Genomic DNA, 12741 nt, shown 5'->3' with positions numbered 1-12741 from the left:
ACCCAAAGAATGAAAAACACCCAAATGTCAACACCTACTGTGTGCAGAGCCCATGAGTATTGTTCTCCAAACAAGGCAGCCAGTGATGACCTTCTGTTTCTCACGCTGTGTGCGTTCACAGACAGTCTTCATTTTGCATCGTGTGTCGTTTTCATTTAATTCATTAAGCACTTCTATCTTTTCAATGCTGTCAGCTTCAGTTCAGGGGCCGCTGTACTGGTTTTTGCCCGTAGGAATGATTCACCAGCACTAAAACTACTTGGCTACTGAGATTTTTCAAAGCATGGCCGTAACAGAAGTACTTTTTTTTAGCCCTTTCTGCCATCTAGTGCCCATCTCCGTTCGTGCAGTTAGGAGACCACGGGTTCTCAATTCCGTACCCTAAATTAAGCCTAGATGCCACACTCAGCAGCCTGGGGAAGGGACCTCTTTTTTCAGAAGCAACGAGCAACTCCCACTGGGTCTGGGGTAGACTGTGGTTTCCAAAAGTGTGGCCGCAAGAATTCGTGTTTTCAAACTCTCTTTTTTTTCCCTTTTAACCTGCTATGCCATAGCTTTAATCAAATATTGTAATTTGCAGGCCTTACATTTAAAGTTGGATTGGTTCCTCCATGGTGTAATTAAAATTTGAGCCCACTTCGAGGTGCACGTAACAAACCAACAAAAGCGTTAAAATAGCTTGTCTTAATAGTGCCCTTCTTGGGTTTCTGGACTCCCACTGTGCTCTACTAAGCCAAAACTCCTCTTCCTCGTCAGCAACAAGTGGAGGTGGCAAAACAAAGTTTTTAATGCAGTAATGTCACCTGTAAGTTTTATTTGCCTGCCCTGACAAAAGAACAACCAAGCGAAAACAGCAACAAGAGAGTTGTGGTATTTTCCCCAACGCATTCATGCAGTCCTTCGGTCTCGGCTCACACCAAGCTGCAGGCCCGTCTGCCTTTCCACAGCGGTGTGGACTACCTTCATGTTTGACGAGGGAGGGTACTGACATCTTCACCTCAGACGCTTGTTCTTGCATGCACGATCTGGGAGGAGGGAAATAAGTTCTGCAATGTAACCCCACCCCTCCTGCCAAGCTGTCGAGAGGTGCTTTTTCTCTTATCGGGCTGCAACAAACAGCTCTTCTCATGACTCTCTTACTTCAACCTTTCCAGCATGGATGGAGAGGAACCAGGTATGCCTTGCAAAACCAGGAGCACTTACGTCTGCATTTGGGGGAGTGGGACAAGTGTCAAGAGTAATGAAGTTCCGCTACGCTCTCTGCTGAAGTCCTTACTGTTTTTCTTTAGGTGCAGTCCACCCTTCTTGTACTAGGTGCCCTCTCGTCAAGATGAGCCAGGAGGGAAATAATCTAGTAGGTGGCCTACAGGAGCCAAAACAGAGCCAATTTACCCATTTGTCGTTGTCCATGTCTCAGAGCACAGGCCTGTACGCCTTCCTCATCCAGTCATCTACCAACACACACGCTTCAGATATTCACCCACTCCTGCGATCGTATTACCACCTCTGGGGGCTGTTTCTCTATCCCTAGCTCCTCCATTTCGCCTTGTTCCATTTGTTTTGTATCATCAGGCCCCACCCAGTGTCGTCACAACTAGCGCAATGCTCCGTGTAGGTGTGAGGCAGATTAATGTGGCAAAGCACAACACTGACTATGGTGTGAGAGGGTTAGCCATGTATGCCATGTGGGATATTACAGCAGCAACACTTTGTTAAGCATACAACTACTAGCGACATAATCAATCATGGATACATCTCATTGTGCTCTCGCAACGTTCTCCAGGGGGTGGGAGGGGATTTACAAGCTGTTCTCCCCCTCCACCAAAGCAGGCAGGCGGGAGGTAAAGGTACCTCAGCTGGAGGAAACCAGTAGGAACCTAGTAGCTTGGTCTAGTGCAATGGAGTCTATGAAGAGTATTGTCCAGTATTTCCTGCTGGGCAGAAAGGAGAGATTGGGACATTACTAAATATAAATAGCAGGGCGCTCTGTCACATTAAATACTTTACATGTTCACACCCTTGGCTGTACACAGCGTGCAGGATGTTGGGGGCTTTTTTATTTTCCCCATGACCGTGCTTTCCCCAAGTGAAACCGTGTACCTTACTTTTGTAGAGCTGAGAGTCCTGATGCACATGGTTACAGATCACATATACTGGATAAAGAGGGAATATTATACATAGTGGGAAAGAGGAATATTATACATAAATGTAAAAGCAGAGTATAGTGGAATTGCCTAGTGCCTCCCATAGTCAGCTGAATTGCAGTCTGGCAGGAAAAGCTTATGGAGGCAAGGCAGCATGCAGACTTCTGCTTAAGCCCCACCAGAGGCAATCTTCACTTGTCCTTCTGAGGTGTCCTGGTTTTGATAAAGCGAACGCAAATTCAGTCCAAGGCTCCCCAGACACAGTCCTTCCTCTGGAGGCACGTGTGTTACCCTGCCGGCGCTAACAGTAAGGTGTGGTGGGGCTGTGTCACAGGAGCGTGTCTTTGTTGTCTTTCCCATTCAGAAGCAAGAGGTGAGCAAGTTCCTCTTGGGGACTGGTGTGCTTTTCATGATCTTCTTTCGTTAGGAATGTACCGTGTTCTCTGTGACAGAGCCACCTCCAGTGCCTATAAAATTTCGGGAGTTAGCCGATGGCAGGGAAGGCTCTGCCTCAGGGTTTGGTACCTCTTCTTTGGTGTCTCCCACCACCGACTCCTGTGAGCTGGTCTCCGGGCTGGATGCTGCCTGGAAGCCGGGCTCAACGCTGAGGGGCTCGCTGTTTTGCAGGGGCAGCAGGGCCCGGTGTCGCATCAGGCTGTCATCGCTGTTCTGGGCCTCCAGTGAGTTCCTGCGCTTGGCGTTCCTGTTGGCCATGGCATTCTTCTGCGGCTCCTCAAAGCTCAGCGACAGGGTGACCGTGCCGCTCCCAAAGCTGACTTTTTGCTTGCACCCACGTTGCTGCTGGCGCTGCCGCTCGGCAGAAGCCGGTAGAGGAAAAGGGTCTTCATGGTTGCTCTTGCTGCTGATGGAGGATGAAGGAGTGGAGCCGGTGGAGCCCCCCAGGCTGTTGGAGCGCTTGCGTGACACATTGCTCCGTCTCAGTGTGGCCCTGGCGGCCACCTTGAAAGCATGGGCAGCTGTGCTGCAGCGCACCTCCTCGATTGTGTTGCGGGAGGGCTTGAAGAGGATGATGTAGACTTTGTTGAAGAAGATGCAGGCCAGGAGCCCAAAGCTGGCAGCCAGTATTGCAATCACCTCTACGGCAGAGACGAATTTACCGTATGTGCTAGCATAAGCAGGGATGAAGGAGATCCAGACGATGAAGAAAATTAGCATGCTGAAGGTGATGAACTTGGCCTCATTAAAGTTCTCAGGCAGCTTTCGAGACTTGAAGGCGAAGAAGAAGCAGATGGCCGCCAGGAGGCAGGTGTAGCCAATGAGGAAGCCAAGGGCCATCAGGGAGCCTTCATGGCAGGTGATGAAGATAATCTCATCCTCCAGTTCATGGTTTCGGTAACTGGATGGCGGGGCTGTGTAAAGCCAAATCACACAGATGACAATCTGCACGAACGTACACAAGAAGACCAGGAGGAACTGGAGGTTGAGGCCCCACCACTTTCGGTGGAGGCTCGTGGGGATCTTTGCCTCAAAGACGAGCAGGACACGGTTGGTTTTCACCAGGATGCAGGAGATGCAGAGGACAAAGCTGATGCCGAAAGCTGGCTGCCGCAGACGACAAGTCCAGTTCTGGGGCTCGCCAATGAAGAACAACGAGCTGGAGAAGCAGCAGAGCAAGGAGAAGAGGAGGAGGTAGGACAGCTCCCGGTTTGTGGCCTTGACGATAGGCGTGTTGCGAAATTTGGTGAAGACTCCCAGGACAAAAGAAGTCAAGAAAATTCCCAACACAGCAAAGAGAGTCAGAGCGATCCCAAAGGGCTCGGTCCAGGACAGAAACTCTATCTGCTTGGGGATGCAGGACGTGTGGTTCTCATTGGACCAGTAATCCTCAGGGCACTTGTCACAGGCACTTGCATCTGAAAAAGAAGGGACAGGGAGAGGGTAAGTGTGTCGGAATGAGATGCTGGAATGTGGGATGACATACATGGCAGCTACGCACCAGCCTTCACCTTATATACATGGGGTGTTCCCTTCAGGTATCTGCAGGTTCCCGGAATCACATGTCGGTGTCTCAGAGTGTTTTACACTGAAACAACTAGCATCCCATGGGATATACAGCAAAACACAAGGCATACTTAGTTCCATCTTAAAAAAAATTCTGCCCCTGCACTCATATTTTTGGAATCCATTTCTTGGCAAAACTTTGCAAACTTTGATTGCTATCTGCTGTTACACAGGTTCTGTCCCTCTCTCTTGTTCCTTCATTTTTATCATCTACTTCTGTCTGTCTTCCTCCCTCTCACACTTTTACCATCATTTGAAACATCTTGCCTGTCTCTATTACAGAGAAAATTAAAAACGTGCTTGCCTCCTTAAGCGCTTTGAGACTCTATTTCATATTCCATGGAGGCAAGTCTTACAAGTGTTTAAATTGCTCTTCCCCGAAGGCAGGCAATGCCCTTGACTCCCATCATACTCTCATTTCATGTTGGAACATCAGGGGAAAATGTGTCTTAATGATATCACTTTCCCCACACCCAGCAAAGTGTCCCACTGATACTTGCAAAGGAAAAATTGAAGCCTTCATCTCTTTCCTCTACATGAAACTAGTTGTGCCTACTGGGATGGCAATGTATGTCTCCAATGGCTGCCAGGATCAAAAGGCAAGGACCTGCTGCTTCTGCTCTTCTTCTTCAACCGAAATGGGTCTTGTGCACCACTGGGGAGGGTCATGACTCCCTTGATGGCAGCAGAAAGGGGTTGAAAGCAGTGAGTTGGAAGTCACAACCTACCTCAGCCTTTGGGATCCCAGCTGGGTAGCAATGGGCTGCAGCAAGTTCTGGGAACATTCAGAAACCTTCTTTAGTAGCAACCTCCCTCTGAGCTTTGCACCTGAGCAAAGAGACTCAGAGCATAGCTCCCAGATCCAGAGCTTGATGCCAATGAGAAAGCCAGGAATGCCCAGCTAAGGAGGGCAGAGGATTTCAAACTCTCTTGTTTTGGAGGTATGGTTGGAGGGAGCATCCGTGACCTGCTATGATACTGCTTTCCTAATGACTGGTTGCCTCACCTAAGCTGTTCATGTGAAAAACTTCCACTCAATGCAAAAGCTCGGTCAGAAACTCCCATCACCACATGTCATTGCATTTACATCCATTCAGCCAATCATTTTTGTTCTTCTTGTGCCCTTTACCTGAAGGCCTGTTCCAAACTGCAGGCAAGGCAGAGCTAACTTCACACAGCAGGGAACCCAACCACCTCTACCAGAGACAGGGGCATCCTAAAGATACGCTTTCACCGTTGTCTGGAGCTGATTTAAGAGGCCATGCTGCCACTGAAGGGAGTGAACCAGATCTCTCTCCTCCCCCAAGGCTGCTCATTCCTGCCCCCTCCTTTGTGTTAGCACTATAGGTCATGCAGCTTCTCCTTCTAGCTGGAAACCCAACCTGCCAAGAGTTTGTTCTTGAGAAGACCAGAGACCTGATCCAACTCGCTCTGTGGTCACCCGAGCACCAGCACTGCTCTGAGACAAAGGGTGGGAGCAAACAGCTGGGAGAGGACGCGACAGATTGTCTCATTCTGTACCATTGCTGTCTCAGCTCCATGAGACTGGTTGTAAAACTGCTCTCTACGCCTATAAAACTGGCAAGCGCAGGAAATAAAGAGCACTGCTTTCATCTGAAATAGCAGCAGGAAACTGTGAAGTCAGAAGGCAGTCGCCCCCTCAGCCCCACAAGTTTCACCAGCACACCAGTGCTAGCTCCCAAAAGAATGTGAAAAACACCAAAAGACCCCTATTACACATGACCAGAATTGCTTCTATTTAATTTGGAAATGCTATCCCCAAGCATCTTCTAGCACTATATCTTTATGCTAAAAAATTATCATTCCCGTCTGATAGGATGCAAATTAGACTCTCACAAAGGAGAACACTTGCTCAGTTTTGCAAACAGCTTACTGAAGTTTTCATCTCGGCCAAGGTCTGCAGTGTGTCCTGGAACCAGTGCTGCTGGAGAGGGTGTGAGGAGATCCTGAGCGCTCTGCAGCACGGAGGGGACTGCTGTTCTGAAAGGATTTACTTGCACTCATTACCCTGCGGATGCCCAACACTGAGGGAGCACTAATGGCATTGGAAATTCAGAATTTTTCAACCAGTTCTAAAACTGAGGTTACCTTTCACCTCTACTGCAGAACCTGAGTGGCTCGACCCATGCTCCCACTGAAACCAACAAAAAAGATGTCCATGGGTGTTTGTTAGAACCCAGAGATTCTGGTCTCTTGCAGTGCCAGTGCTCAACAAAAGCTGTGTCTGGTGACCCCATAAAGGGAAATATTCCTCTCTGCTTGTGAAGTCAGGGATGGAATGGACTTTATTTCTTTGAAAAGCATGAAATAAAACGCTGACAACATGTGGAAAAGATGGAGGCAGACTGATAACTACAGAATTTAGGATCAGGGTAGGGAGCGTGTCTTTCCTCCAGGTTTTTGGAGGACAAAAGCTACAGTGCTACAGTGCAGTGGAGTTTGCTTGTGGATGCATGGGACACTTCCTATATATAGCAAGTCCTTTTTCAAGTTCTCTGCCTTAATTTTCCTAACTCAGAGCAGAAGGGACAAGTAGGCTTAGCAAAAGACAGGACCTGAGGACCACAGGACTCAACTCCTGTAAGCTTTTTCAGAAGCCCCTCCAGACTTTCTGTGAAGCCTGGCGGCAAGGCAGCCTCCAGCTCAGCGCTGTAGGGAAGCGACTTCAGCACAGCTGCAGGTGATGCCCAGAGGGTTCCCCTGCAAACCTCAACGCAGCTCTGCGGGTATTACCTGTTTCATCACTGTACTCTCCGTCGGGGCAGTCCACGCACTCAAAGCAGCAGGTGGGCTCTCCCTCAATAATGCCCTTCCTGGTGCCCGGGAGGCAGTCCCTGCTGCAGTTAGAGAAAGGCACCTGCAAGAAGAAAACCCGAAGAGGGTTAATGGTGGCAATGCCCCACATACAGCCTTCCTACAGCAGGACCTTGGGCGTACAAGGGTGTTATTGCTTGAGTAGCATGCTGCATAGAGAGTCTCAGAAGCTCACCTCTTCCCTCCACAGAACAGACACATGTTGCGTAATAGTTGTTCCCCAGCCCACAGCAGTGACATTTGTTTGAAAGAACACATCGAGGGATGGTAGGGAAGATCAGCAGATCTTTGTAATCTCTACTGTGTTGTGGGCACTGCGAACACACATGTGACCCATGATACACATACCAGAAAACAGTCAATACATGGTTAAAAGAAAAGACAATGAATCTCTCTTGTTCCAGTATTTAAAGGGTGGCTACAAAGAAGATGGAGACTCCCTTTTTACAAGGAGTCACATGGAAAAGGGGAGGGGCAATGGATACAAGCTACTCCTGGGGATATTCTGATTGGACACAAGAGGAAAAATTTTCACAATGAGAACAATCAGCCATTGGAATAATCTCCCCAGGGAGGTGGTGGATTCCCCACTGATTCAGCTGGACAGGGTGCTGGGCCATCTTGTCTATACTGTGCCTTTGCCAAAGAAGGCTGGACCACATCATCCTTGAGGTCCCCTCCACCCTGGTATTCTATGATTCTACTGGCGGGAATTTGAGTCAGCCTTGGAGATGATGGGCTCTGGCTGCTGATCCCCAATCCCATATATTGCATATTGATTGCTAATGATTTATGGACATTAAAACAGTTTCTTAAAACCCACTTCTTCCTGTTCTCCTGTAGACCCTCTCCAACCCAGAAACAAAAAAGGTAAATTAACTAAACAAGAGGAGTTTTCATATGAAAGAAAGAAAGGCCCTGTTTTGAGAACACTGAGCATCTAAAGATGCAAATCAGCAGCTATATGCAGATCCAAAGGCTTCCAGACTTCTGCTGCTGCAAATGACGAGCTGTGTCACCGTGTCACCAGCTGGCTGCGCATTTATGCTGTGTGTGAGCCCACCTGGGGCACAGACACATCCTAGCAGCAAGTGGTCGCACGGGCACGCTCGCTGCATGCCTAATGCACACTGACGACAAGGGGTTCAGCATAATGAGTGGAAACCTGGGCGTTTTTTACACAGAAGCACAACTTGAGGTTGAGCTCACCTTTTCTTTTCCTGACTAAATTAAGGAAAGAGAGCTGGCACAGAACATGGCTTTCTCAGCTCAGGAGAGTTAAACTCACCATTTCCACTGCCAGCAAAGTACCATGTTCTGCACATACTTAAGGGCTGCTCTGGCTGGAAGCCTCCATTCACCTTTTTGGAAGCTTGCTGCTAGTTTGCCCAAGTGCTGCTAACCTGCTGATCTCCAGGAAACTCCTGTGTGGATGCATTTAGGCAGTGAGTCCAGGGTATGGTTTGGAAATTGCCTGTGTGCAGGCATTGACCTCAGCCACAGGGTAAGCAAGCCCTTTGGAGTGGCAGCTCCTACGTGGAGATGCTCATTTTGTAACTCTGGTATTCGTCTGCAGCTGAGAGCAGTCGCCATTGGCTATCACTCTGAAGTACAGCTGCAGCACAGTTTGGAAACACTGTTTGTAAGCTTTTAATCAGGATTGTGTAATGAATTGGACCGACACACATCCAGGGCAAATCCCTGCAGCTCCCCACTTGAAGCACTCCTTGCTGTTAATATCTATTGCTATCGATACAGTGTGCTGTTAATACCTGTCCCTTGGGACAGTCTTTCAGCAGGTTGTGCACCCACCAAGAGGACTTCATCAGTCTAGACACTCTTTGGGAAAGAGTGGGTAGGCTGTCACTGATGATTTCGTACAGGGCTGCATCAAAGGCCCGAGTGAAGTCATGCACTGCTGGCCCATTATCTACTAAACTGATTGAGCTTCCAAGGAGGAAAATTAAATTGGTTTGGCATGATTTCATCTCGACAAATCCATGTTGGCTTTTTCTTATCAGTTTATTATCCTCTAAGTGTTTATAAACTGTTTAATATTTTTTTTATCAAGTCTTTTAGGTTACTGAAGCTCAGCTCAATTGTATGTAATTCCCTTGGCTCTCCTATATCTCTTTTTAAAAATAGGTATTACAGCTATTCTCCTCTAATCCTTTGAGACATCACCCATCCTCCACATTTCCCAAAGATGAATTGCTAGTACTTTTGAGATTGCTTTGGCTGCCTTGTTAAGTTTCCTGTGGGGAATTTCATCAAGTTCTGCCAAAATGAATCTATCTATCTTACCTACTCTTTAACTTGTTCTTGTGCAAGTCTGGCCAATGCTGAAGTTCCTGTGTTAAAATTAACTACATTTAATCATTTTTGAGGATGACGGAGGCATAGAAGGCTTCAATGAGTGAAGTACTGGCTACACTCTTTGAGCAGAGACTTTTCTCTGTAAGAAATTCAAACTCTATAAACTGGGAAAAAAGCTGCAACAGCCACAGAGATTACAAACCCCTTCACTGGCACACAATTTACACGCCCTGCCATGACACTCAGTGATGAGTGTCAGTCACATTTCTAATAGTTTAGGACAGAGAATAAATATAAAAATTGCAGTGTTGGAGGAATTGAGACCAAAAGAACAAAATTACTTAGTTTAAGCTAAAAAAAATTAATAATTCTGCCTGTTGGAAGAGGTATCTGTGGCATTTGCAATGATTAGAAGAAGGGGTTAGAGTATCAGGGTTTTTTAATTCCACTTGTAGTTTGGGCTCAGGGTCTCCAGCCGGGCTTAGAAAAGCCTGGGCTCAATATTTCTGCTGCAGCAGGCTCTGCCTGACCCACACCTCCTTCAGAGCGCTCTGGATTTAAGCCGTAAGTGAAGCTGGGGTATCTGGAGTAAAGGTAAGGCTTAACTGATGGTGTAAGCGTGTTAGGCAAGTGTAGCTACTGCAGAAGCAGTTACCTGATCTGTCAGCCGATGTGAATAATCACTTGGAAGTGAATTGCCTTGTTCATTAATTAGGTGCTGATTTAACACACCTAAACGTTGCAGCAAGGACTGGCAGCAGCATTTCTAAGCTAATGCTCCCCGTGTCACCTCGCAGAGCACAAGCCAGATGCCCGCTCAGTATCCTGTCTGGGAGCCGGGTCTCTGTCTTGGCTGGAGTGGGCTGCTGCCAGCTATGACAGCAGATCAACCTGGCTCTTGTCCAGAGATCTCTGCGCCACGTTCCTATCACACAGGGGAGACACAGCCCTGGCTGCTAGTGACGATACAGTTGTGCTGAAAAGATCTAGCATATGTAAGAAAGTGGAGAAGGACTTAGGGATGACTAAAGTCAATGGCTACTTTTAAGACTGCACAAACACCTTCTGGTAGATTAAAAAAAGGTAGCAGGTACTGGCATCTCCCAGTATTTGAGCACCATGTCCGAATTAACCTGTGAATATTCACCGGGCTTATTCTTTTTGGTTTGCAAGGCAAGGGCGTGTGAAAGGCTCTGGGACTTGGAAAGTAAAGCCAGCAGAAACGCTCGCAGTGGCACGAGGAGACACTTCTTGATACATAGGGACTGGGAGTGGAGGAGATGGCTGCACTCAGGAGAACAACCAGACTTGGGCAATGAATTTCTCATCCTTGTGTAAAACAGCATTACAAAATCCCAAGCTAACTCCTTGGTCCAGAAAAAAGGCATTAAAACATTAATACTGAGGCTCATCAAACGTGTAGGAGGGGAGAAGCAGCTGCCCGTTGTTTCCAGAATTGTGCAATAAGGGTGTGAAAGACTAGGACAGAAACCATGTATACAGTAAGATGAATGGGTCTTGTAACGAAGCACAGAGCCATAATACAGGAGTGTGTAGGGTTAGTTGAAATTTCAGCTTGTGGAAACTTGGAAAACGTTACTGTGAGGATTTAAGCACTTACCTCCTTAGAGAATCCACTCCACAGGATCTTGTTTTCATTGATAAAGAGCCTCTCCCCTTTCTTGGCATAAACGTTGTAGTGCCCAACCTCCTCAAAAACGACTGAGCCATCCTCCGGAGAGAGATGCCAATTGATTATTGAGTAATTCCCTACCAGGTCCCCAAACTCATCAAAATCTACTTGCTCCCCCATGTTATTGGTGAAATTTAAGTGGCGCAGGTGCTTGAGAACCTAGAGAGAGAGACAGACAGAGACAGAGAGCATGAATGCCTGCGTGTCACTACCCTACCACAGCACACATCTGCTATGGGCACAAAACTGGAAATAACCACCTTATTACAGTCTTTAATGTCTTAAAAAGCACTTAATCACAACAGTAGCAGGCTTTCTCTTATAGACATCACACGCCCACACAGAGCCTATACAAACCTCATGGACAGCACAAGGTATCATGGCCCTCAGAGTGGACGGCACCCATCAGTAACACTTTGCTTACTGGTTGCTACCCCATCAGTTTTTTAGCATTGCTTCCAGCCACCTCTGCAAGCCCACAGCTGTCCTTCGGGGCAGAGAACTGGCAGCAGCCACTGGAGTGTTTCGGTCACCCACGCATCCCTCTTAGCCCATATTCTTGCAACCATTCTGCATAAATGCTCTCAGATGGCATCACTCATCTCTGAATGATCAATCACTCAGAAATGGTAATGGATGAGAAACAATTCAAACTTGACTTTTGATTGAAAAACCCCAAGCCAAATGCACTTCAGTAAAAAACAACAAATCAAGCTCATTCACCACATGGCAGGCCTGGAGAATTCATACCACTTTTTTTTTTTTTGGCTCCTGTCTCCTGGTTGCGTAGTTTCAAGTAATCACATTCTGCCTGTCCCCACATGTTTGCTCCTGTAACTTTCACCTCCTGCCTTAAACTCTCATATGCGGACAAGAGCAGTTAATCCCAGGGACAACTGCAGTTGCAAAATCCATGATCGAGATAGCCTGACAGGCAGACCAAAGAAACTGCAGCATGAAAGAAAGACGATACCGGCAACTGTGACACAATTCATCCACATCATATTTTTCTTCAAAAGTTAGTTGCTGGTTTATGCACTTATCAGATTTTTTTTTTCTCCCTCATTTAATGGATGTTCTTAGTTAGTTTCTCTGTAGAGCTCACCTATGGAAAGCTGAGGTGACTCTGAGAGCACCTGGCTGTCAGCTGTCCCTAGACCACTGCAGGACTTGTTGCTGTGGTTCTAGCACCTGTGACAGCTTGTACTCCCAGTTCTCTCTCTCTGTCACCTATGGGTGCCCAAACATACAATCCTGGATGGCAAAATGTAAGAAAAAACAAAATGCAATCAATTTGTCTGGGCAGGCAGAGCCCTCCTCATCCCATAGACATAGAACAGACAATATTGTTTTGATGAAGCCTTTTCACCTGGAAACACAGGGACAGGGGAACAAAATCATTTCATTAATTCCTGTCACTTTCATAAATTGTCTCATTTTTCTCTGTTTCCTTTCGGGATCCTCCTATCTCAAGCTAAAATCCCCAGAGCTACAGAGATACCCTCCTTTCACTGCCTATATCAATGCCAGCCTGAGAGAGTCTGGAAAAATCACAGTAGTACTACGCAGGACGTGCCTGACAATACCTTTTCAGCTTTGTGTGATGTTGATGGAAGTACATCAAAATATTGCCACAGTATTCAGTCTTTGAATAACGGGTGAGATGGCGGAGGCAGGATTTTTTTCTGTCTTTCTCAGCCCTGCTGGCCCTCCTCTGTAGACCAGCTCCTC

The 12741-nt window shown here is 47.2% G+C and overlaps 1 protein-coding gene across 3 annotated transcripts in view; it reads right to left on the bottom strand.

The window, feature by feature from the left end:
* Positions 1 to 1660: 1660 nt before the first annotated feature.
* Positions 1661 to 12741, bottom strand: part of CASR (calcium sensing receptor) — a 79729-nt gene continuing 68648 nt past the window's right edge. For all 3 annotated transcript variants that reach the window (XM_054188651.1, XM_054188653.1, XM_054188652.1), the window contains exons 5-7: positions 10939 to 11169; positions 6921 to 7044; positions 1661 to 4018 (exon numbers count right to left, since the gene is read on the bottom strand). In XM_054188651.1, coding sequence (XP_054044626.1) covers positions 2568 to 4018; positions 6921 to 7044; positions 10939 to 11169 — 1806 coding nt within the window. In that variant the 3' untranslated portion in view covers positions 1661 to 2567. The remainder of the gene's footprint in view (positions 4019 to 6920; positions 7045 to 10938; positions 11170 to 12741) is intronic.

Source organism: Rissa tridactyla, chromosome 1, assembly GCF_028500815.1.
Source record: "Rissa tridactyla isolate bRisTri1 chromosome 1, bRisTri1.patW.cur.20221130, whole genome shotgun sequence".
Classification (NCBI taxonomy): domain Eukaryota; kingdom Metazoa; phylum Chordata; class Aves; order Charadriiformes; family Laridae; genus Rissa; species Rissa tridactyla.
Note: the sequence above shows the minus strand (reverse complement) of the source record. Positions and strands in the feature narration are given on the sequence as shown.